Below are 24,035 nucleotides of genomic sequence, written 5' to 3' on the forward strand. Positions count from 1 at the left end.
GTATAGAGGCTTTTTATGTATTAACACCATTGACCATTTCTGTTTTCTTAATAGTATTATCTAAATTGAAAAAAGTTGACCCATTAAAATAAAAGTGGTTTTATATAAATATCTAATAAACTGTTTGTTAATAAAAAGTTTGTTATAAATTCTTTTCAAATTATTATTTTTTATAGTAATTTTTGCTTAAAAGTATCCTTATTTTTAAATAGTATTTATATTATTGGTATTCTCTTATAATTAGTAGGTGTTATACCAGGCTGCCTTATCTCGAAGGTAAAGTCTAGAAATTGTGTAAAATAAAGATTATTTTAAAATAAAAAATAAAACTATATACCTTTCAGGTCTTTTTATCAAAGTGAAACTTAGTTGAAGTTTATATTTAAAAGTGTATATTTAAAAAATAAAAGTAATAAAAGTGAAAATAAAATTTTTAATATATGTAGTTCACAGTACTTATTTCTATTTAATTATTAATGAGAAAGTGCAAATATTATATTTTTCTGGTAATGAAATCCTATTTGTTACATTAATTATCATGTGGATAAATACTTAATGCCGGCCAATTCCGCGACTTTTTATTGGAAGTTGTGCCGGGAAATAATTTTTATAAAATCGACCCAATTACACGAGGGTCAAATAAAAATGAATTCTAATGATAATACCAAAGAACAATTAAAAGACTTGATAAATCAAGTATCAATATTATATTCTTCAAAAAATATTGCTGCACATTATCTTGATTATTTTAAGCGAAAAGCTAAAGTTACGAAACTTGTTGACGCTCCTGAACCAGTAAAAAAAGTACTTGGTTTATTTCTGTTATAATTATAATTTCCATTTATTAACTTTAATTATTGTAACTTTATCAGGTTGAAAAAGCATGTATTAGCCTGGGAATTCGTAATATATCTAGATTTTATCATGTAGAATCAGATTATTATAATTGGGATCTTCAAAGAAGAGCGTAAGTAAAATGGTAATATTTTCAATTTGCCTAGTCTTTATAAAGGTTCTGAATTCAATTATGATTTAGATTTCGTTTAATTTCCCCTTCAATAAATCATCTGTGTAAGAGTGTTATTTTTGAAAATACTCGATCTTCTCATGATTCTATCGATGATCCATTAAATTCAAAGTATTATTGTGTTATCATTCAGGTATTTATTTATTTATTTATTTATTTTAATTTATTTATTTATTTATTTTAATGTTCTTTTTTATATACCATCTTAGTATGTTGGATCTATAAATACACAAAGACTTATGAACTTCGTGAGAACTTTGAAAAATAAACAAATAAGCAAAAAGAATTATAATTTTCGAGTCACTGATAGAGAAAAATCCGTACGATTGACAGGCTTTGAAAATAATGGAGTTTCCCCTATCGGAATGACGTTTCAAATTCCAATAATATTATCTAGTGCTATAACAGAATTACAACCACCAGTCTTTTATCTTGGCGCTGGCCATGTTGATTGGAAATTAGCTTTACCAGTGCACGATTTTATGTTGGCAACGAATTGTTTTATAGCTAATTTATCGTAAATGTTAGATATCACGTGTCAATGCAACTTATTTAATGACATTACTAAATTACACATTAAAATTTTAATTGTTAAAAAATTAATCTAAATTAATACTTTTTTTGCTATATACAAATATTAAAGGAAAAGGGTCCACTCTGTTTACAAGATCATTACTAATTTTATTATTTACAGAATTAAGTATATTATCCCTAACATTGTTTAGTTTTTCAATCAGAAGAGATGAGGTTCCGATAAGCGGGGGGGAGGGGTTTGGATTGCCCCGAAAGGTGTTACAGTCTTCCAGATAATCGCCTGCTGACTATTCTTTAGAAATTGTTGATCCTCATCGAAAGGTTCTTTGAATCGCCGCCAAATAGATCCTGCGAGACGCTCCAGATGAAAAGGCTCAGATTCCATCTCAGCCATCAGCCGAGACTCCTCACCCCAGCCAATACGAGATGAGAGCTATTAAGTAAAAAAAAAAAAATTTTACAGTTATAAATGCACAAATAAATGACATTTAATGGAATATCTTTTAATTACTTCTTTTATTCTACGTTCTCGCGCTTCAATTCGGCACTTATTGAGGAATTCGCGGCGTTTTTCTTCATTTTCTCTCTTTTGCCGCTCTTCTTCAGCCTTACGCTGTTCTTCTTCTTGTCTTTTCTTAGCGGCTAGTTTTTTTGCCTCCTCCTTTGCTGCCTTTTCTGCCATGAATTTCATGATTTCATGTTCAAGATGTTGAATCGCTTCTTTATTTTCTTCTTCTCTTATTTTCGATTTTTCAATCAGTTCATTTACTTCATCGATTCGAGCATCATCTTGCTCGTTTTCTCCTGATTTTATCGGTAGTGGTGGTTCTGGTTTTGGATCTTTTGGTTTAACTTTGCACCATGATGGTAATGGTTTTATTTCAATAGGACCGGTTGAAAAGCCTCCATCATAAAACATAGGTTTAGCTTTATTGATCGCAGTCTCTGCCTGTTTCTTAGGTTTTTGCTCTTCGAGTGAAGAAAGCGGCGGTATTGATGACTCTTTGCGTTTAGAAGGGATGTTCCTTGTCGTCGCACGACGCACATTTTGGATCGTTTTTATATTTGAACCAGAGCTATCACTTGTATTTTGTTTTGTAGTTGACCGACTTCTAGTGTTTGTACCAATACTTCCTGTCGTGCGTGATACACTTGCTATAGTACTTTTAGATGATCCGTCATAGTTTAGACTTTCTTGATTTCGAATAGGAGAAGGAGACCTACTTGGTAGATTATCTAATTCTTCAGCCATCATTCTCGCGAGATCATCACCTTTAACTTCGGAACTAGGGTTTACTCTCGGTGTCACATTTCGGTCCTCGTTGATATTGTCATTCCTTGCATCATCTGGCGCATTTCGCAAGATCTGTTTTCTTATCATCTCTCGATCTTCTTTTGTGATGGTATCATTCCTCGAATAACTTTTTGTACCATCTGTATTTTTTGGCTGTTCATTTGATTGTTTGCTGGTCTGCGTGTCGTTCTGAGAATAGTCTCTTTTCATCACTTTAATTGATCGGATTGGTTGCTCGCTAGATTGTGTTATTTCAGTTGATTGACTTTGTTGTGATTTAGGTTGCACTGGGTTTGGTACCTTGAATGAGCCATTTTGATGCTCTGAGAGAATTTTAAATGATACGCACTGTTTGAGTGTTTTTGATGTGGCTTGTGGCGAATTTCCTTGAGACATTTTTCTTTTTCTCTATTATATCAAACGAATATATTTTAATGATGCATTAGTTAAATTATGTTACATCAATATATTTAATATTTCATTTTACCTTAGGTCCTGCAATTTCGTTAAACAAGATGAGAATATATGTTTCGTAGCGTTAGGATTATTTGAAGGAAACGTACACAAACAACATATAATTATTATACATAAAGAAAAAAAAGAGGAGAAAATCAGAAATATATATCATTTTTAAAAACGAATTTTGAAAAGGCAACCAAACGAACGAAAATATTTTATTATGTAAGCAATGTTGATAAGAGCAAAACTCAAGTATCAACTTTGAATACAAAGAAGGAACAAAGTTTTGAAAAACATAGTATCAAAAGGTCCCTTCTCCTTTTCCTTCAATAATATAACATCAAGATAATAAAGTAAAACAAAGTAGTATGAACTATGAAATTCATATTAAAGGTAGGTAAGGTAGGTAAAAAGCAATAAAAACCTATATCTTTTCCATCAAAAGCAAGATAACTCCCAATAACGTTACAAATGTAAGGTATTGAAAGAAAAGGAGAGAAATTATAAAGGGTAATTGATTCTAAACAGTATCACTACCTGAATCTTCCGATTCGGAACCAGATGAGTCTGAACTCTGACTATCGGAGGAGTCCTCAGAACTATAGTGGCTTTCGTTAAAAGCTATTTAAGAGAAGGAAAATTTAAAATGTTACAATAACATTCTATAATATGAAAATATTTATTGATAACTTAAGGTAATAATATAATGTAATATATACCATCGCTAGAAGAAGTGAATTTGGCCAACGTCTTTTCCAGGGCAAGAATCTTTTGAGCTTCATCTTCCCTGGAATGTTTGCGTGCCTTTTTTGCTGGTGGTGGACGTCTTTTTTGCTTATTGATTCGTTTCGAAACGAATTCAAACACTTTCTTAGCTGTTTTTACGTCGAGTGTCTCTATTTCTAATTCATAACTACCATTATCATTCTATTTCAAATAGATAAAGTGGTGTTAATAAATTATATAATTTCGCGTGCAGTAAATCACGTGATTATATTCTTTTTCGCACGCGAATGATAGATACCTGTAAAGGCGCTCCACTTTCACGTAACAGATCAATGAGTTGGTTCATATCTGTGTCAGCAAGAAGTTCGATGCTACTGCTAAGAAAGGCTTTTTGATCATTCGATAGACCATCATCATCGCGTTGTTTTCCACCTCGAGGGCGCTTTAGTGATTTCTTTTCAACATCCACATCCATCAAATCGTTAAAACTACCTTTACTAGTCGATGCTTTATCGCTCTTGATTTTTTTGGATTTACCCTTTTTAGGATTGCTTATCAATGCGCTCAGCTCGTTCAGCTTCTTTTGTATTTTTTTTATTTTTGGTTCTGATAAAAAATGTGTTCAAATGAGTCAAATAAATAAATCGAAAAATAAGAAATTTGACATTATAAATGATTTACTTGAAACTTCTTCTTCATCAAATTCCTCTTCAGAGGAACTATCTGTGTCGGTATCATCATCTCTTGCTACTTTCGTTTTCCCTTTTTGTTTAACTTGGGGAACAGGTTTTTCAGCCCATTTTTTGTTGAAAACGGACTCTAATGTTTTACCCATGTTATAAACTTCACTTCCGACGCCATTATATGTATAGCAATTACGAAACATTAGACGAATGTCTTCTTCGAACTCTTCAGCATTTGCATATTGATCGTTCTCTAATTTTGAATTTATAGTAGCTAGGTCCATTGGACGTTTTATGACCTTGTAGTAATCTGGGACTCCTAGCTTTTCGTCATCAACGGGTTCATAGAATGGATAAGCGTAAGGCCAATGTGTCTTTTTCTTAAGTTCACGAAGAACGCTACGACAGAAATTAAGTTCAATATTCTTTTTAGTCTTCTTACGACGACCTGGTTGAGGTGCTTCAGGAAGGTCTTTGGCAGGAGCTTTAATTGTTCTTTTTGGACGAGATTCATCAATAGTCAAATTTACAGTCGATGATGATGGTGTAACAGTAGCAGCAGGGGCAGGTGCAGTAGTCTTTACAGACTTTGCCGCTTTAGTAGAAGATTCAGCAGCAGGAGGTTTGATCTTTTACGTAGAAGTTAAATGAAAATACCGAAAAAAAACTTCAATAAAAAAGAGGGAAATGACGCAAAGATCTTTTACCTCTTTTTTGCCCCCAGGGAAGCTACTAAGTTGTATGTTGAACAAACTTTCTAATTCTCTTGCTTGTTGAGAAACTGGATGATCAACACCATTATACAGGATGCAGTTTGAAAAAATGAGTCGAACATCTGACTCGAAGTCTGCTACAGTGGTATATTGAAGAGCATTAAGTTTGGATTCTACAGTTCCAAGATCCATTGGTTGCTTAATAATATCAAAGTAGTCAGGTATTCCATATTTGACAGGGTCAACGGGTTCAAGAAATAGTCCAGCCGAAGGATGCTTCTTCAATTCTTTGAGAGCAGCAGTACAATATTTGAGATGCTTACGAGCCATACTCTTGGAAAACCAATCATTTTGTTGATTTTGTTGAGGTTCAACGCTGCATATAGCGGGAGACAAGTAAAATAAATATGTAAGAAAATATCATAGCTAGCAAAAAGTTACAATCATTAATCAAGCAAAGACGCTGCGGATGAATGTTGAGAACGCAGCAAATTAGACTTTAAGAGAAACTTAATCAAAAAATTTAATGCTTATTTGAATAAAAAAAATATCTTTATAAGTCTTTAAGCCGCTTAATCTTCTAAAAAAATTTCGTGTTTTTTGTTGTAAAATTTTTTCTCATTTTTTTCGATGAGAAAGATACAAAAAAAAACCTATCTATTTTATATAAAACCCACTTTGATTTATAAACAAATGATTTCCACTTACTTGGTTTCAATAATAGGGGTAGCCTCGTTTTTTGTGGTTTTAGTAGGTTTTTTAGTTGCTCGGCGCATTTTGTAAATGTCGTTACAAGAAAGTTATAATCGTGACAAAAGAAGTTTTATATATTTATAAGGATAGGGTTAATATTTGTGGGAATTTTGTTTTGAAAAAATCGCTTCTCGTTTCTCGCTTCTCTCAGAATGAAAACCAAGAGGAGAAATTTCCTGACAAATTACATATTTATACCTCAACAAAATTAATGACGTATTATACGCAGTAGTAAAAAAGCCGGCATAGAAGGTTCTTCTTACTAACAGAAAAAAAAAAGTTTCGGATTTTTAATGGAAAACGCCAAAACGCCAAAAAAATCTTACTATGCCACAAATACTTTGGTGATTTTAAACTGACTCAACGGGACCAATTTTCTAAATTAGGAAATTAACTTAATAATTTAGTGTCATATCAAGGATTTTAAATACCTCGAAAGAATCCGAAACAATTAATACGTCTTTATAATAGATCCTAATGAAAGATTCTAATCCTTCAACTATTATAATTTACAATATTTTAAGCAAGGGTATTTAGATTTTACTTTCTAAATCTTTCTTTGTAGCTAAAAAATAAATTAGAAATCCTAAATTATACCCTATTTAGGAAAGAAATTAACAGAGCGTACATCCTTTAGATTAGCCAAATTAATTATAGTTGATGACGTAGCCGCAATCCAAAAAAATAAATCATGAATACATTTATCATATTTAATATACAACTTGATAAAGTCTTTTTTATTGGTTTTTTTTTGACGTATGAATAGCATAAGGATAAAATAAGGATAAAAAGTGTAAGCAAGCGTGTTTTGTATTTTATATTATATAAAGCTGTTCACGTGTTTTTTTCTTGTAATGTTAGGCATTTATGAGCGACCGTAAGCTGAACCTTCAAGGTTACGGCATTTAATTGAAAATTCAGTCACGATATCTTTAAAACGTTGAAGAGATCTTGTACTATTAAGAAAGTATTAATTAATGAATGTATTCAGTAATAAATTTGAATTTCATTGTAGAACTAGAATTTACCCCAGGATTCCCCTAGCAAAGTTTTGTTTAGCCATTTGATCCACATGTGACGAAGGAAAGTTATCCTATGAAATTAAATTAATAAATCATAAATAATAATAACTAACAAATTCATATAATACCTCTGCTAATAAAATCCCTAACCATTCTCTACTGGCTTCGATGTAGCGTTCTGTCATCTTGTATAAAACAGGAGATAATGAACTAACAAATGATCGTGGCAATTTACCTCCAATCCCCTAATAATAATCAATGATTTATTATCCATTATATCATAATTATACAAAATAATTAACTTGATTACCAATAATAATTCTCTCATTATCTCTAACCCATAAGTCATCATCACGTTTTCAATCCCCTTTGCAAATTTATCATTTTCACAATCCTGCCCTATAAATTCTCCCTTTTTAATCGTGGTTATAATGAGTAAAGGATATAGTGACAGAGAAGATCAGAACTAATAAATGCTTACTATAAAATTCACTGCTGACTTTAAGGCTAATCTTTCTTGCAAACCCAAACCTGCTACAGAGAATGTCATAATGCCATTAAACATGTCAGATGGTAAGGAATACAATAATAATGGACATTTTTTAAGAAACTAATTTACATGATATAACAACATAAATTAGCATTATATGAACTAAGAATAATGATGGTCCTTGTTGTGTTAGAAATCAAACCCATACCTTTGTAATAAGTAAAAAATAAGAATTAACAATGTCTGGATATTGTTCCATCTCTAATGAGATAAAAAAAATTTAACGATTACGAAACATTTAATATGAGTCACTTGAAAAACTTACCAGCCTTACTTCTCACGTGTTGTATAGTAGTAGAAGTTAAGGAAATTAACACATCCATCAAATCGACACCATGCTTAGGGCTTGAACCATATACGGTCACTATTTGAACTGCAGTTTCTAACCAATTGGCGTGTGGATGTCGTTGAAAAGAAATTTTAATTAAAGGTACAATGATCTCGAAAGGTATGGAAAGTAAATTTGGTGTAATACGAATCCCAATATTAAGAAATTTACAAAGACACTATAATAAGCGAGATATTAAACTCATACGATCATAGAAGAAAATAAAAAAAGGTATATATATATATTGAATCAAATACCTCTATAACTTCATTATCTTGATACCAAATTTCTGCAATATTACGAATAATTTCTGACAAAGCATTGGTCAAATCTTGAACTGGTATTGAATCAAAAACAGCAAAATTTTGTTTAGTTTTTAAGTCATCATCATCAATTACGATTAAATTTTCATCAGGTGGTTGAATTCCACGTCCACAACATGTTAGATACTCTAACTGTGTAATAATAATTTCCCTAAACTGCGAAGGGTTCTAGCAAATAGCAAAAAAAAAAAATTAGAAAGATTACAAAAAACTAATCAAAGAAATTAATATCCACTAATCAAGACCTGTCTTCCATGTAAAATTATATCCTTCATCGTTTGTATAATGTCACTTGTTATAGACTATCAAAATATATTATAATGAATAAATATCATAATTTTGTGATTGCGAAGATATTTTTCACAAATCAATTTACCAACAATGGTTGTACCATCTTTTCTGGGGGCAAAACCTGAATTACATCCGCTATTGATTCGATGACCTTTTGTTTTTCCCTCGGCTGAAAAGAAAATGAAATGAAAATAATGAATTATATCACAAAAAATGATGAGGTATATAAGAAACATACTTGAATGTTTGGACCAACGACTATATACATATTCACTAGATCTTCTATACCGTTGACTAACGAATCACGACAAATATCACAAACTTCTTTAAATGCTGTAGCAGCTGCTAAAGCTAATTCAATATCACTTAGCGCAGGTATAAGATAATTTAATGCAGAAAGTATGTATTGAGGGTTAGATTTAAACCAATCTGCATAAGAACCTTTAGGTAAAATTTATTAATAAATAAATAATACTTTCATTAAAATCGTAAAGAAGATCAAAAAATTATAAAATACCAATTAGCGAAAATGCAGTGTTCCTTAACTTGGTGTGACCTTGCACAGGTAATTTTCCATAAACATCTGAACCAAAAAGTTGTGGTAAATAAATGTTTTCGCCATTGCTTACGGCCTCAGCTATTGACTTTATGCAAAATAATGTAGACTCCAAATCCTAAAAGAAATAATGATACCAATATTTTCTAAGATAATCTAGATCACAATATAAATTAAGGATAAATTTCTACCTGCCACTGATTTTGATCTCTTCCCGGTGTACTTATTTGAGATATTGCCAATTCTACCAAAAAAGCTAACATTTGATCTCTTAAAACATAATATGTATTCAAAATTGTGTCACCGACATCCCTTCGATAATGCCAAAATCGTTCTTTTACATCTAAATAATTTATAAATACGTATCTTATAACTCAATTTGGTGAACATAAGATCGACAAAAAGCAATAATCATTGTTGGCACCTTTAGTAAATTCTACCCATTCCGAATCTGGCGGATATTGTACTTTACCCCGTAAAACCTCTATCAATCTACGAAAAATGACAATGGATGATTCTCGTATTTGTTGAATATTTGTGGGTGAAATATTAAGTGTTTGAATATCTGATGTGGAAACATCGTTATCAGACGCAGAAATGACTGGAATTACTTCTGGATCGCATAAAGATTCCTGTAACATAAACCAGAATTGCAAAGGCATCTCACTAATGTATATGGTAGCCTATGTTAAGAATCACTGAGATAATACGAAAATTGACAACTACAAAAAAAAAAGGATATTTCTTGGTCTTGTCCAAAATAACCAGGAAATCCTGCAAACATTAACATCATTTCCAAGTAAATAACAATATCTTGTCTTAAGAAATTTATTGCAACATAATTCGTAAAATTATCCCCAAAAGTTGTCATCAATCGACAAAGATTTCTTGCAGAAAGTTCGTCTCCGTCTAAAAATATTAGGGAATTAATAATTTTATTGTTGCGCTTCTGTAAGATAATAATGCTCTTATATAAGGTAATATAACCTAATGTCGGAACTTTAAGTATTACCGTTAATAGCTTTAGTTATTTGACTTTTTGCCCAGTCACCAGTCATACACTGAAGTATTTTCTCACACACTGTGTTCTGATAGTAATTAATACGAGTTTGTGAAATAAATTCCACCAAAACTTCTGTTGCTGCATCGTTCATTGATTCAATCGAGAATAGAGCTATAACGTGATCGATGAGAAGGTGAAGCATCCTTTAAATAAGATATTGTAAATCATGTTAAATTTTAGTAATTAAAGTTTAATATATGAAAAAAAAGTACATTACTCAAAAGGTACACCATATTGGATCCAACTTTGCAAACATCGAAGACATTTTTGTTTTAATATAATATCTCGTTCCGAATATTCATGGTGAGCAGATAGTAAAGTTTCCAGTATTGACATTACACGTGGAATGGAATCAGTAAGTTCCTGATTGACTCTTGCTCTACAGAATCGGATAAAAAAAATCAATATATAAATAAATTCATGAAAATTGATAAATTAAATATTGACTATTACTTTCTTTCTCCTATCAAATCAGCTCTTAGAACTTCCTCGGGAATGACAGTTAAAAATTCAAGAAGTGGTAATTCAATGAATAGAGGTTGACTCTGGTTTTGTGCTGAGACAGTTATGGATTCAGTATGCAAATAATTGAGAAAATCTGATATAAAATTCGTCCAAAACTCAGGAACCGCTTGAAGTGCAAAGGCTGTAAGCTTTGATATTTTTTGGAAAGTTCCATTATTAATCTTATTAATCCTTAATAGCAAAAAGATTTTTTATCTTGATTAAGCAATATCTAGCAAAACTTACTGCTAGACACAATTTTGTAATAACGACCATTGGTCCATTTGAAAGACGCACAATCCATCTTAGAAGTTCATTACGGACCCATTCTTTTCGGTCAGGAGGTAAAGTATGCCTTAATTAAAAATAAAATTTTTACAAATATATGAAAATGAGAGATCTTTATATTTGAGGAAAATTTGTTTTATGATTTCTTTTATTAATAAATCAATAGTAATACAAAAATATGTAAATCTATAACTATAATTGCTATTTGTTCTTTCATCTTCTCCTTACCAGTCTCTCGATATTTTAACTTGAAAAGTGTGAGCCCCGAAAAATTGAGAATTAACTGACTATATAGTCAGGTAATTAAAAAAAAACCATTAAATTTTTGCCCACCCAAAAAAATTCATACCAAGTTAAGCGCTTAGATTAATTCTATAAAACTCAAATTGAAAATATTGATCGTTATAACCTCAGAAGCCAATAATTGTGGTGCTAATTCCCAAGCATATTGTTGCTTTTGAAGGGTTTGCAAATATTCTTGTGCCGAATTAGAGTCTACGTTTCCATAGAGTTGCGCTATTATCTTTAGTGAATTTTTGTCAATCTATGTTAACTCGTCTTGATTCACTAGAAAAATTATAATTTTAAGCACGTACTTGTTCAACCTGAGCTAATTGAATATCCATTTAAAAATTTTAATCGGGACTACCATCCTATATTTCAGACCTATATAGTAGTACCGTTTTGTCGGAATTTGTGTTACCGTTTAACAGCACTAAGAAACTTGAGTCGTATTTAAAGGTTTTGTTAATAGAACATTATTATGATATCGTCAGACACCTTGCTTCGTTGGTTAAAACAAGGAAAGATTACTGCTAAGACGTCTCCTTCTGGTACTTGTCAGCGACATCGGCTCGGGTGTCAACTTCTTAAGACTTTATTGGAACGGACAAGTCGCGAAATAATCTGAAATTGTGGTTACCCATCGTGCCGGTTTGCCTTCGAGCTCATCGAGTGTGTTCTTTCTCCACACTACAAGACTCATGGTTCTCTTCAACGGATAAGCACGAACTTTCCCGGGATATCCTTGCGATCAACACTGTCTTCATCTATCGAATGCAAGGAAAAGAGCTGCTCTACCAAGTGGGAAGAGGAAAGCCAGTGCAACAAGGCACCAAATGAAGACGCTCAGAAGAAACTCTTAATCGTACATTACTAGTCAAGGTGTACCCCAACCATTCTCAGAAACAATTATTGAAACGTTGGATGGTTGGCGAAGGAGTTATTTCACAAAGGAAGATGGCATAAAAAAAAAGAAATATATAAACCCTATGAATCATCCTTTATTTAGTGACATTTGAGCTGGAATAAATGTTGATGAATTAAATAATAAGAAACTTATCAATTTAGCTATCTGGGATGAAAGAAAATTCTTAAGAGCTGTAGTCCATTTAGGAATGCGAACATAAGTGTCTCTCCTGCAAATATAACTGACGAAGCTTTAACTAAGGTTATTAAGCGAAATACAAAGTGAATCTGTTAGTTCTCTATCATTTCAAACTTGTGAAGATCTACGACATACTATTACCATCCTCAATATGGGACCATTTTTGCATCACTTATCTGCCTTTCACAACATTAAACAGTAACAAACGTGCTTTATGGCCTTCGCATTTTTGAAAAGGATACTTGTTTTCGCCAAAAAAATGAATGGAAACTTGCATGGGTCTATGAGATACAAACCATCTCCACAAAAATGATCCTGGGGTTAGAACACCATTTACATGGTACTCTCCGACAAAAGGTGTAGATAAAATTGGTGAATGACATTGGTAGAATTATTCGTCTTTGTACCATATGGATAAAATAATATCGCAAAGAGACAAGTTTTATAGGTCAACTTTTAAACAAAAAAAAAAGAATGCTAAAGACTTGGTATAGCAGTGGCATGTATGAAGTGAAGAATTGCATAGAAAAGCAATTGCATTTTTCTTTGAGAATTTGATGCTATTATTATTCCACATTATGAGGTATCAAATATAGTACAGGGAGAGGCCAAAATTATCCGGACACTTTTAATGTAAAATTCACATACATTATAATATATTGGAGATAAAAATTTAAGTTAAATATTAATTATTGTGTTTATATTTATTAATTTAAACGGAAATTTAATAATAAATTCTATTTCCATTTCCAACAATAACTGCTTCAATTCTAAGGTATGCTAGTAATTGATTTTATAATATTCCAGAAAAATATTTTTCCACGCATCCATATAAATGTACTTCTTGAAGTTTGTGTAGGTTCCATTGTAAAAATTGTGTATTTGTTTCATTGAAAGGATTGAATGATAATCATATCAGCAGATTTGCATAATGTCAATCAGACATAGTAAATTAATTAGAGAACTGGGTTTTCTCATTTCTATAATAAATTTATACCTTTATTATTCCTTTTACGCTGATTTACCAAGTAAATTAAGTACCTTTATCGCGGATTTATCTGAAATGTTTTTAGGTGGTATTGTAGATACAAAATATTATAAGTCAAATGATATATGATTACCCAATATATGGGATCAATATTTAGCATATTTAAATTTTACATTAAATTTAGATATTTTCTATAATATTTTTATGTTCTGATAATTGGATTTTCATAATTTTTAGCTCATTATTAGATTTTTGTTTCATTAAGTGGTAGTAAGTAAATAAATACTCTGTATTAAATATTATATTGAACAAGTTATGATATTTTAAATCTTTTAATTTTTTTGTTATATAAATTGTAAAATTTATACAATAAGTGATTTCATATTTGAAGCAATTGAAATTATACCTTTCAGTATAGTAAATTTTCAATTGACATAATTAGAGTTTTGAATGGATTAGATTTATCTGCCCAAGGTAAATCATGAATTTGATAATCTAATAACTTAAATATCATAAGTCAAATTAGATGATCAGATATCTGAAAGTTATTAAAAAAAAACATTTTTTCTTGATAAAAAATGCTAAAACTTTTTTATATATAATTTATTAAGAAGTTTTAAAAAAATGTTGAAAAATATTTTTTTTTTAAATTTTTTTATTCAAATCAGATTAGATAACTTGACCTAACCTAAAAGTTATTAGAAAAAATATTTTAGCATTTTTCTGAAAATTTTATATATAAAAAATACTAAACTTTTTATATATATTTAAAAAAAATGGTAAATGTTTTTTATTAAATTTGAAATATTTTTTATTAAATTTTCTATTAAAAAATATTGAAATACTTTTTTATATTAAAAAATATTTTTGCAACATTTTTTTTAAAAAAATTTGTTATCACAAAGTTTGAAGTCTTGTATTTATTAAATAGAAATATTTAATTACAGTCAGAATTCGATATAACGATTCGTGATAAACCGATTTTAGCCTATAACGAACTTTTTTCTCAAACCAAAACCGTCTATATTAAATTTTATCACTATATACCGATTTTATTATAAATATTGCAATATTATATATAACGAAGTCTGATCATAAACCAGTCATATGTATTTATTCACGATAAGCCGATTACCACCTAACTCCGGTCAGAATTAACTTATTCCCGGCTGGCACTATGCAGTGCAGCAGATCACCTGACATTTATGCCTTAATTTTGGAATTTAATAATTTCTGTAAGAATATGATATTAATAATAAACAAATTAGCACAGCATGTAATACAATTAAAATCATTTTTTTATTAATAAAAATTTGGTATACTGAATTTTTATATTTTTTACTATATAATCGGTATATTAAGAATATTTGATTTATCGAATATCTGATATAACAATCCAAAATTGCCTAACTGGAGGGTTCGTTATATTGAGTTCTGACTGTAATATTAAAATTTGCATTTATTAAGTAATAAAAAAATAAATACTTAAATACTGCAATATTTTATTATTTATTAAATATTTAATTTTTTAAGCATTTTTTTAATACTTTAATTTAATATTTATAAGCACTCTTGTATTTAATAATACTATTTATAAATATTTAATAAATACTTTAATAAACATTATAATGATAATATTTTTAAAAAAAATTTTCAAAAAAAAAAAATATTGCAAAATATTTTTTTATTAAAATAATATTTATCAAAAAAATGTTTTTACATTATTTTTTATTTAATTACAGCAATATTCAAAATAAAGGAAACACTTGAAAATTTTGTTGCCAAGAATTTGTCAGATTGTCAGTTTTCCAGCTTGCCAGCAAATTGAAAAAATAAACAAACATGTGACAAGTTCATTATATAATATAAACATTTGATTTCGCTGATTTTATATATTAACATGTTACGTATTTGTTATTTTTTCAATTTACCGGCAAGCTGACAATTCAGTAATAAAATTTTCAAGTGTTTCCTTTATTTTGGATATTACTGTAAACTATTTAAAAAAATATTTTACAATATTTTTTTAATAAATTTTTTATTTATTAAAAAAAAATTTTTTGCAATGTTTTTTATTTAATAATTATTAAAAAAAAAAATTGTAAACCATTTTTTTTAATTAAACTATCTAAAAAATGTTTTTACAATATTTTTTATAAATATTTTTTAATACCTATTTGGTTTCTTTAAAATTAATGATTATATAAAAAAGTAATTATATAGAAATTTTTAGCTGAAATTATAGATATATTGATATTTTGGCTAAATACAATGCTGATCTGAATTATAAAATTTTTCTAATAAGAAAGCAATTTTATAATTTCAGCCAAAAATTATAATATAGAACTTTACAGAAATTTCAAGTTTTCAAATAATATCATTTCTATATCATTTTGATATTGATTCAATATCAATTTAATATCAATCAATATAATATTGAAATAAAATATTATCATTTCAATATCAAAATAATATATATATATATTCCTTATCCAAAAGGAAGGATTTTTTGAAAAGTATTTTTATTAATATAATGTTAAAAGTTTATATTTAATAATCATGTGATTTTGTTTCAATTTTCTGAATAGATCTATATTATATAATCTGAAATTCAGCCAATAAAAATCCATTATTTCTTGAAAATTTTTTATTACAATAAGATAATAAAACATAAAAAAAAGTAGATTTTAGCAATAAAAATACAGCTACTATTTTATAACAGTCAAAATTTTTTTTTTTTACATTCAATTCAGATTATAATAATTTAGGTTGGCATTATCACAATATATAGAGTTAGCCCAAATTATTATAAATTTTAGCCAATACATTTTGTTTTAAATTTGGGCTGATCATAAATTTTAAATACTTATAACTTTTATATAGATCTTCTTTTAAAAATTTAACTAGTAATTTAATAGAGTTTATCTTAAAGAATAAAGTGTCTAGTTTATTTTTTCTAAATTGTATTTTTTTAAAAAAGTTGAAAGATTTTCAAGTGTTACATTTTTATTGTTAAGTATAAATTTCTGGTATTATATAAATAATATATTAGTAAATAATTTTTTTTTTTTTGCTGCAGCACATATAGATCTTTATTAAGATTTTAAAAATAAGTTCATACAATATACGTAAAACTAACATAAATCCTAATTTAGTAAAGAACTACACCACCCGCTAACTTTAGCAAAGAACACGTGTATACTACTGTCGTTATTACTTAGATTAGAGGAGTAAGTGCTCTCAGTAGCATCCTTCTAAAGCCATAATTCCCTCCTCCTGCCTAGTAAGCTCCTAAAAACTCACTGCTACTGCAGATGAAACCCATTTCAAACAAAATGAAATAAAAGAAGTAAAAACAATAAGTCGAGTAAAAAAAAAAAATTTAAAAAGAGATAACTAAAAAAAAATTAGTATTCTACAGATACAAAGTCTACTATAGTGTCTATTACAGCTACCTATAGCCTCCAACACTAAGCAGTTATTTTGTTAGTTCTCCAACCTTTTTATTAGTAGTCGAATTTCGGCTAGCAAAGTAAGCTTTTTTACTAAAATGGCCAATTTTTTGAAATATTTTTATAAACCTAGATACAATGGCTTTCAAAACAATTGTGTAATTATTTTGTAAAATTTTTAAAATATATCAAAATATATTTGAGGTATTTTTGAGATTAAAATATTAAAATAATATTAAAGTTAATTATATTATAATAATAAAATAATAATAAAAATATTAAAAAATTATTGTGATATTATTTTGAGTTATTTTTATAGACCTAGATACAATATAATTACAAAATAATAACAAAAATATAATAAAAACATTTTGATGTATTAAATGTATTTTTGTAGTATTTTAAAATTATTACAAAATCATTTCAAAAAATTAGCCATTTTTAGTAAAGTTTTCAGATTCACTACTATCCAAACCTTTCTTCATATTCCTTAGAGTAAAAGAAAATACGAATTTCTTTTTCGATAAGCTTGCCTATCTTAATCTGGTATTCGGTAAAGATTTTGGCTCAACTCGTTAGTTGAGCTTTGCCTTCTGCTTCTGATTATGACCACTTCTTAGTAATCGATTATGACCTTTAGATAGTTGAGACGAGAAGTACCTAGTCCAAACATCTTTATATTCTTGCAAGTTCAACTTGGTATTCGTGATTTTATCTAAATCTGCCCAATTTTTGTAATACGTGATGAACTTACAGGTACTTTTCTCCTGAACCACCTTAAAAGCTTTGCATCCCAAATGGATATAGGTGATTGGGAAGGATCTGAGGAATATAGTAATGAAGTAGTGATAGTTTCAGGTAAATCTTTCACTACAGCTTGAAAACGTTCTCTTTCCTTTTTTTATTGAAGATTCCAGTTAGCAGGATACCAATAGATAGGAAGACCTCCTAAAGGAGCGGTCCAGACTCCTTGATTCCATAGACTCATAGCTTACTCATTGAAGTCAATTGATACAGTGACCATAAAATATTTTTTCTGACGTTTAGTCTTGAAAGCGATTACGTGATCCCATTTCTCAAGATGTTGAAGAAGTTTAAGTTGAGCCCAAGTGGAAGGGATATCATATAAGGTAATTTTCTGAACGTTATCTTTAAGTACTGGATCAAATCCAGTCATTACTGATTGTATTTCTTTTAAAGAAGCACGTTGTTATTTTTTCTTAGCTGGCTGACTTTACTAAAAATGGCCCAATTTTTTGAAATGATTTTGTAATAATTTTAAAATACTACAAAAATATATTTAATACAACAAAATGTTTTTAATATATTTTTGTTATTATTTTGTAATTATATTGTATATACATGCCACCCAAATTATTTTGGACTGCCGTAATTATAAGTAAAATCCCAAATTCAATTATGGCATTTCAAATTATTTTGGCACTTTACATAGTAAATTATATATAAACTGAATGAATTATGACATCCCAAATTATAATTATGGCATCCCAAAATAATTTGGGCAGCATGTACAATATTGTATTTAGGTCTATAAAAATAACTCAAAATAACATCACAATAATTTTTTAATATTTTTGTTATTATTTTATTATTATAATATAATTAACTTTGAAATTATTTTAATATTTTAATCTCAAAAATACCTCAAATATATCTTGATATATTTTAAAAATTTTACGAAATAATTGCACAATTGTTTTGAAAGCCACTGTATCTAGGTCTATAAAAATATTTCAAAAAATTGGCCATTTTAGTAAAGGAGTCTTGCTATTAGACGCTAAACACTTAGTCGTGTTAACTTTTTACCTATTACCGGGTGGAGTCAGTGAAGTATCACGGTTGCTACCTACATTTAGTATATTATAAGACTATTATAAGTATATTTTTTATGTATTTAAAATATACTTAAAATATATTATAAAATATATTATAAGTATATTTTAAGTATGTAAAAAATATATCTATAATATACTTAAATTTTAATTTAAGTATAATTTAAGTATATTTTAAGTATTTTAGCAAAAATTAAATATATTAGAAATTATATTTTAAGATAATTTTAAATACATTTTGAGTATATTATAAGTATTTCGCAATTTTTAAATTAAATATAGTATAATTTAAATATATTTTAAAAAGTTTTTAATTATATTTTAAATATAAATACTTTTTATAGGGCATTATAAATTTAGTCCAATTTAAAATTCAATCATGGATATCTGAAGTTATTCTTCACAGATATCCATCATGTCAGATATTTGTATATAGTATATATAGATTTATGGCACGTTATTTTATATAGCAAGGCAAATCAGACAAAAGTCTGTCAATGTATATGGCTATGGCAAAGCAAATCAGACAAAAGTCTGTCAATGCAGTGAATGCACAGATGAATTATCACAGTTATTTCTTTCCATTTTTGGGGCATGGCTAAAGCGGGGCTAATATAGCTCAAAAAATTTTTTCAGATTTCCCTGATGTGGCACGTGTGGGAAAATATTTACCTGTGTCATCCAGCCGGCACAGCATTAAGCCGTGGCTAAGCTTGGGATGTCCTTCGTGGATGTGGCGAGTACTGGTACGAACCTCACTGTCACGAAAGACTGGCCCTGCCACGCCACAGCGATACTAAAGCTCGCCGATGCTTGAGCCGAAGCACAGTCTGGCTTCGAGCTCAAAAAAAATTCTGGCCTCGAGCCAGAATAAGCCGAGCCAAAAAAATTTTGGCTCAAGCTAAAGTGAGCCGAGCTGAGCCAGGATTTTCATGGCTCGAGCCAAGCCAAGCTCGAGCTTTATCTTCAAAAAAACGTTTCGCAACGTTTTTTTATTAAAGAATTAAAAAAAATGTTGTGAAACATTTTTTTCTAAAATAATATTGTGAAAAAAACGTTTTCGCAACATTTTTTTATTAAAAAACTTAAAAAAACGTTTTCGCAACATTTTTTTATTAAAAAACTTAAAAAAATGTTGTGAAACGTTTTTTTCTAATATAATATAGTGAAAAAAACGTTTTCGCAACGTTTTTTTATTAAAGAATTTAAAAAAATGTTGCGAAATGTTTTTTAAAATAATATAGTGAAAAAAACGTTTTCGCAACGTTTTTACTAAAGAATTAAAAAAACGTTGCGAAATGTTTTTTTCCAATATAATATAGTGAAAAAACGTTTTCGCAACGTTTTTTTCTAATATAATATAGTGAAAAAAATGTTTTCGCAACGTTTTTTTATTAAAGAATTTAGAAAAACGTTGCAAAACGTTTTTTTCTAATATTAGATAATGAAAAAAACGTTTTCGCAACATTTTTTTACTAAAGAATTTAAAAAAACGTTGCAAAACGTTTTTTTCTAAAATAATATAATGAAAAAAACATTTTCGCAATGTTTTTTACTAAAGAATTAAAAAAAACGTTGCGAAACATTTTTTTTAATATAATATTATACAAAGGATCATTTTAATCGGCCACTGAGGTTAAATTCACCGGAGGACTCAGAGGTGAATTTCACCATATCACGTGATATTTATTATTATATTAAAATTTTGCTAAGATCGGTAATTACGTAACTTCAAATTTTTATGTTTGAATAAAAACGTGTAAAAAAGTTTTTCTATTGACCATTTAGCATGAACTTATAAAGTTTTATTAACGAAAAGTTTCTTTTTAAATTACAAGAATATACATAACTTTAATTAAACTATTACATACATCCACTAACCATTTAATCTAAGTTTTTTATTAATTTAAACCCTATAGTAATGCATAAGATATATAATCCTTTATAATTCAGTTAACAATTAATAATTTTATGACGGAAAAGAAATGAATATGTAAAAAAGGGATGAAGTGGATGATGAAATTAAAAAGACAATGTGAAAAATGAAATTGGAGTAAAGGGATGATGAAAAACAAAATGGGAGTGAAATGGGATGATGTAAATGAAATGAAATGACAAAAATGAAATGGAATGTTGCAAAACGAAATGGAGTGATGAAAAACGATATGGAGATGATGGAAAATGATATGGAGCGATATGAAATGATGAAAACCGATATGGAGCGATATGGAATGATGAAAGATGACATGGAGCGATATGGAGTGATGAAAAATGATATGGAATGATATGGAGTGATATGGAGTGATATGGAGTGATATAGAATGATATGGAACGATATGGAGTGATGAAAAATGATATGGAACGATATGGAGCGATATGGAGTGGTGAAAAATGATATGGAGCAATATGGAGTGATGAAAAATGATATGGAGTATATAGAATGATATGGAGCGATATGGCGTGATGAAAAATGATATGGAACGATATGGAGCGATATGGAGTAATAAAAGATGATATAGAGCGATATGGAGTGATGAAAAACAATATGGAATGATATGGGAAGATATGGCGTGATGAAAAACGATATGAAGCGATATGGAGTGATGAAAAAAACGATATGGAGCGATATGGAATGATGAAAAATGATATGGGTGATGAAAAATGATATGGAACAATATGGAGTGATGAAAAATGATATGGAGCAATATGGAGCAATGAAAAATGATATGGGGCAATATGGAGTGATGAAAAATGATATGGAGTATATAGAATGATATGGAGCGATATGGCGTGATGAAAAAACGATATGGAATGATATGGAGTGATGAAAAACGATATGGAGCAATCAGCAATATGGAGTGATGAAAAATGATATGGAGCGATATGGAGTGATGAAAAATGATATGGGAGCGAAAGGGACGATGATAAATGAAAAGGATAATTAAAAACAAAATGGGAGCAAAGGAAATGATAGAAAAATAAAATGGAGGCGAAGGGAATAATGAAATAATAAAAAACAAAAGGAGCGAAAAAAATAATAGCAAATAAATGAAAAGGGAGTGAAATGGATATAGAAAATGAAAAGGGAATAAAGTGATGATAGAAAATAAAAGAAACTGTTAGTATTATTTTCAATAAAGAAAACAATAAAATAGCAAAATACTAGCAATAAAAGTGAGTCTTACCTTAAACCTCTTGAAGTTATTTGAAATTGTTTTCTGAAAAACAAGTTAACAAGTTAGCATAAGAGAAAAAGAACATTAAACTAGCGAAGTAATAAGAAAATAAAAAAAATCTTACCTTAAAGAAGTTCCAGCCATTTTGGAAATAATACTACAAGAAAGCAAAAAACAAAATATGCACTACGCGTTTGTGTAATATGAAATCACCTGGTGAATTTCACCGGGGTAAATTTAAAATTTTAATGCATTGCAGATCAAGGTGAAATTCACCGGAGGTGAATGTAAAATTAATCATTATACAAAAAATGTTTTCGCAACGTTTTTTGTATGATAACTGCAATCCAAGCCAGCTTTTTCGAGCTTTTTGAAAGCAAGCATTACTGGCGAGGCTTTTTGAGCGAGCTCACCCCGCCGCTCGAGCTCATTTCAAGCTGGGCTCGCGAGCCACTGGAGCCCAATGCCCAATCGTGGCTCAGCTCAGCTCAGATTGAAAAGCTTGAGCCAGCTCGTGAGCCGGCTCGGCTCATGCAGAGCTTTAAGTGACACTGCTGTGATGAGCTGTACCACTGTGGTAAATATTTTTCCGCTATGTACTATCGGGAGAATCTGGTATAAAATTTTTTGAGCCACTGCAGCCCTACCCCGCTTTATCCGTGCCCCATTTTTGGTAATTTTTCACAGGTGATCTGTAATATTTTACATATATTATCTGCAAAACTTTCCAAAAATTTTTACAGATGTTTATTCTGAATTTTCCCATTTTTTATTATCTGAATATTAACAGATAATCATCTGGGTAATAGCAGATAAATTATTATCAGATTTATATATTTTTTTGTGTGATAAATTAAAAAAAAAATTTTTTAGAAGTCTAAAACTTGTCAAATATAAACTTTTTTTCATAATTTTTTATTTATTGCTTTACAAGGAAAGTTTTTAATGTATTTATAATATTTTATTAACAGTTAATAAATAATAATTACTTTATAGTTTTTGATACATAATTTATTTATATTTTTATCTTACACTATAACAGAAGTGAATTGTTTTTTTTTTAATATCACTAGTCGAAAAAGGAATATTCGGTCTTAGTAAAATTCGGCCTATATTCGACTAAAATCAAAAATTCGATCATGATCTACGATTAGACATTAGTCGAATAGCCATGTCACATATTACGCACATCAAAAGTTTAAAAAAGGATCATCTTTTTTAAACTTCCCTTTCCCTTTCACTTCATCCCTTCTTCCCCTTCCCTTTTGTCCTTCCCCTTCCTTTTCGTCCTTCCCTTCCCCTTTCATTTTCCCCTTTTCTCACACCTTTTTCCGCCTCTTTTTCTTGGAAGTAATATAAGTTTCATTTCAAAACTTACATATTTTTTTTTAAAATTTTTTTATTTTATCTTTTTTCTTTAAATTTAAGAAACGAATTAACGTTTCTTTATCATTTTTTTTGTAGGACGCCAGCTTGTTCACAAAACCGGACTTTAAGATAAAAAACGGGAAAAGGGGGAAAGAGGATGGGGATTTAGAATCATGATTCTTAAGAATCTTGGTTTTTATTTTTTTTAATATTATGGAACAGTTATTAATAACCATTCCTTTCTTTTTTATAGGTTTCAGGCGAGCTTCCTGGTTCTGAAGAACGGAAAAGAACCAAGATTCGTAAGTAAACAAATTTTGGTCTAATTTTTTTTGTTTTTTTTTTGTAATATTAACGAATGGTTACTAATAACCATTTTTTTTCTTTATTATTTTAAGATCGGGTTAGCTTCCAAGTTCTGAAGAACGAAAAGAACCAAGTTTTGTAAGTACAAATACGAAACTTGGTTATTTTTTATTTATTTTTTTTCTATTATATAAACGGTTACTAACCGTTCCTTTCTTTTTCTTATAGGTTCAGCCGTTTGGGTGAGTTTCTGAAGAACGGGAAAAAAACTAAGATTCTGTACTATGAATCTTAGTTTTTTTTTATTTTTTAATATTTGGAACGGTTATTATTAACCGTTCTTTTCTTTTTTTATAGGTTCGGTGTCTCGGGTGGGTTTCTGAAGAATGGA

General features: G+C 29.1%; 5 protein-coding genes across 6 annotated transcripts; 2 read left to right on the plus strand and 3 right to left on the minus strand.

Moving 5' to 3' along the window:
- Nucleotides 1-641: 641 nt before the first annotated feature.
- On the plus strand, nt 642-1,639 carry OCT59_006491 (uncharacterized protein). The gene is made up of 4 exons (XM_025311837.2): nt 642-804; nt 873-967; nt 1,037-1,160; nt 1,237-1,639. The coding sequence occupies exons 1-4, from the start codon at nt 646-648 to the stop codon at nt 1,546-1,548; spliced, it is 690 nt and encodes a 229-aa protein (XP_025167829.1). The 5' UTR covers nt 642-645; the 3' UTR covers nt 1,549-1,639.
- Nucleotides 1,579-6,494, minus strand: OCT59_006492 (uncharacterized protein). Of its 2 annotated transcripts, XM_066141296.1 has the most exons (10): nt 6,145-6,494; nt 5,431-5,812; nt 4,722-5,352; nt 4,339-4,646; nt 4,034-4,241; nt 3,852-3,935; nt 3,343-3,350; nt 2,786-3,263; nt 2,073-2,695; nt 1,579-1,994 (listed from the first exon to the last, which is right to left on the minus strand). In XM_066141296.1, the coding sequence occupies exons 1-10, from the start codon at nt 6,210-6,212 to the stop codon at nt 1,761-1,763; spliced, it is 3,024 nt and encodes a 1,007-aa protein (XP_065998099.1). In that variant the 5' UTR covers nt 6,213-6,494; the 3' UTR covers nt 1,579-1,760. The 2 variants fall into 2 exon arrangements, with proteins under 2 accessions (XP_065998099.1, XP_065998100.1); XM_066141297.1 differs by having other exon boundaries at nt 4,722-5,812.
- Nucleotides 6,495-6,892: 398 nt separating this feature from the next.
- Nucleotides 6,893-11,740, minus strand: OCT59_006493 (uncharacterized protein; the record flags this gene model as incomplete). Its single annotated transcript, XM_066141298.1, has 22 exons — nt 6,893-7,145; nt 7,218-7,282; nt 7,340-7,456; nt 7,522-7,623; nt 7,693-7,821; nt 7,910-7,962; nt 8,027-8,267; nt 8,347-8,580; nt 8,658-8,714; nt 8,789-8,872; nt 8,942-9,144; nt 9,221-9,377; nt 9,451-9,602; nt 9,684-9,942; nt 10,002-10,168; nt 10,272-10,465; nt 10,540-10,701; nt 10,776-10,975; nt 11,073-11,181; nt 11,343-11,401; nt 11,524-11,637; nt 11,711-11,740. 22 exons carry the CDS (start codon nt 11,738-11,740, stop codon nt 7,055-7,057), a joined length of 2,979 nt encoding a protein of 992 aa, XP_065998101.1. The 3' UTR covers nt 6,893-7,054.
- Nucleotides 11,741-17,656: 5,916 nt separating this feature from the next.
- OCT59_006494 (uncharacterized protein) lies at nt 17,657-18,118 on the minus strand (the record flags this gene model as incomplete). The annotated part of the gene is made up of 2 exons (XM_066141299.1): nt 17,657-17,836; nt 17,963-18,118. The coding sequence occupies 2 exons, from the start codon at nt 18,116-18,118 to the stop codon at nt 17,657-17,659; spliced, it is 336 nt and encodes a 111-aa protein (XP_065998102.1).
- A 2,796-nt stretch (nt 18,119-20,914) lies between these two features.
- OCT59_006495 (uncharacterized protein) lies at nt 20,915-21,189 on the plus strand (the record flags this gene model as incomplete). Its single annotated transcript, XM_066141300.1, has 2 exons — nt 20,915-21,055; nt 21,115-21,189. The coding sequence occupies 2 exons, from the start codon at nt 20,915-20,917 to the stop codon at nt 21,187-21,189; spliced, it is 216 nt and encodes a 71-aa protein (XP_065998103.1).
- Nucleotides 21,190-24,035: the final 2,846 nt, after the last annotated feature.

This window comes from Rhizophagus irregularis, chromosome 14 (assembly GCF_026210795.1).
Source record: "Rhizophagus irregularis chromosome 14, complete sequence".
NCBI classification, from domain to species: Eukaryota; Fungi; Glomeromycota; class Glomeromycetes; order Glomerales; family Glomeraceae; genus Rhizophagus; species Rhizophagus irregularis.

Excerpts from the sequence above, each read along its gene's own strand:
- OCT59_006492 (XM_066141296.1), bottom strand. The coding sequence starts at position 6,212 with ATGCGCCGAGCAACTAAAAAACCTACTAAAACCACAAAAAACGAGGCT. Across the intron at positions 5,813-6,144 it reads ACCCCTATTATTGAAACCAA|CGTTGAACCTCAACAAAATC; the intron begins GTAAGTGGAAAT and ends CGCTATATGCAG. Across the intron at positions 2,696-2,785 it reads AGAATTAGATAATCTACCAA|GAAGTATTGGTACAAACACT; the intron begins GTAGGTCTCCTT and ends CACGCACGACAG.
- OCT59_006491 (XM_025311837.2), top strand. The coding sequence starts at position 646 with ATGAATTCTAATGATAATACCAAAGAACAATTAAAAGACTTGATAAAT. Across the intron at positions 968-1,036 it reads TGGGATCTTCAAAGAAGAGC|ATTTCGTTTAATTTCCCCTT; the intron begins GTAAGTAAAATG and ends ATTATGATTTAG. Across the intron at positions 1,161-1,236 it reads ATTATTGTGTTATCATTCAG|TATGTTGGATCTATAAATAC; the intron begins GTATTTATTTAT and ends ATACCATCTTAG.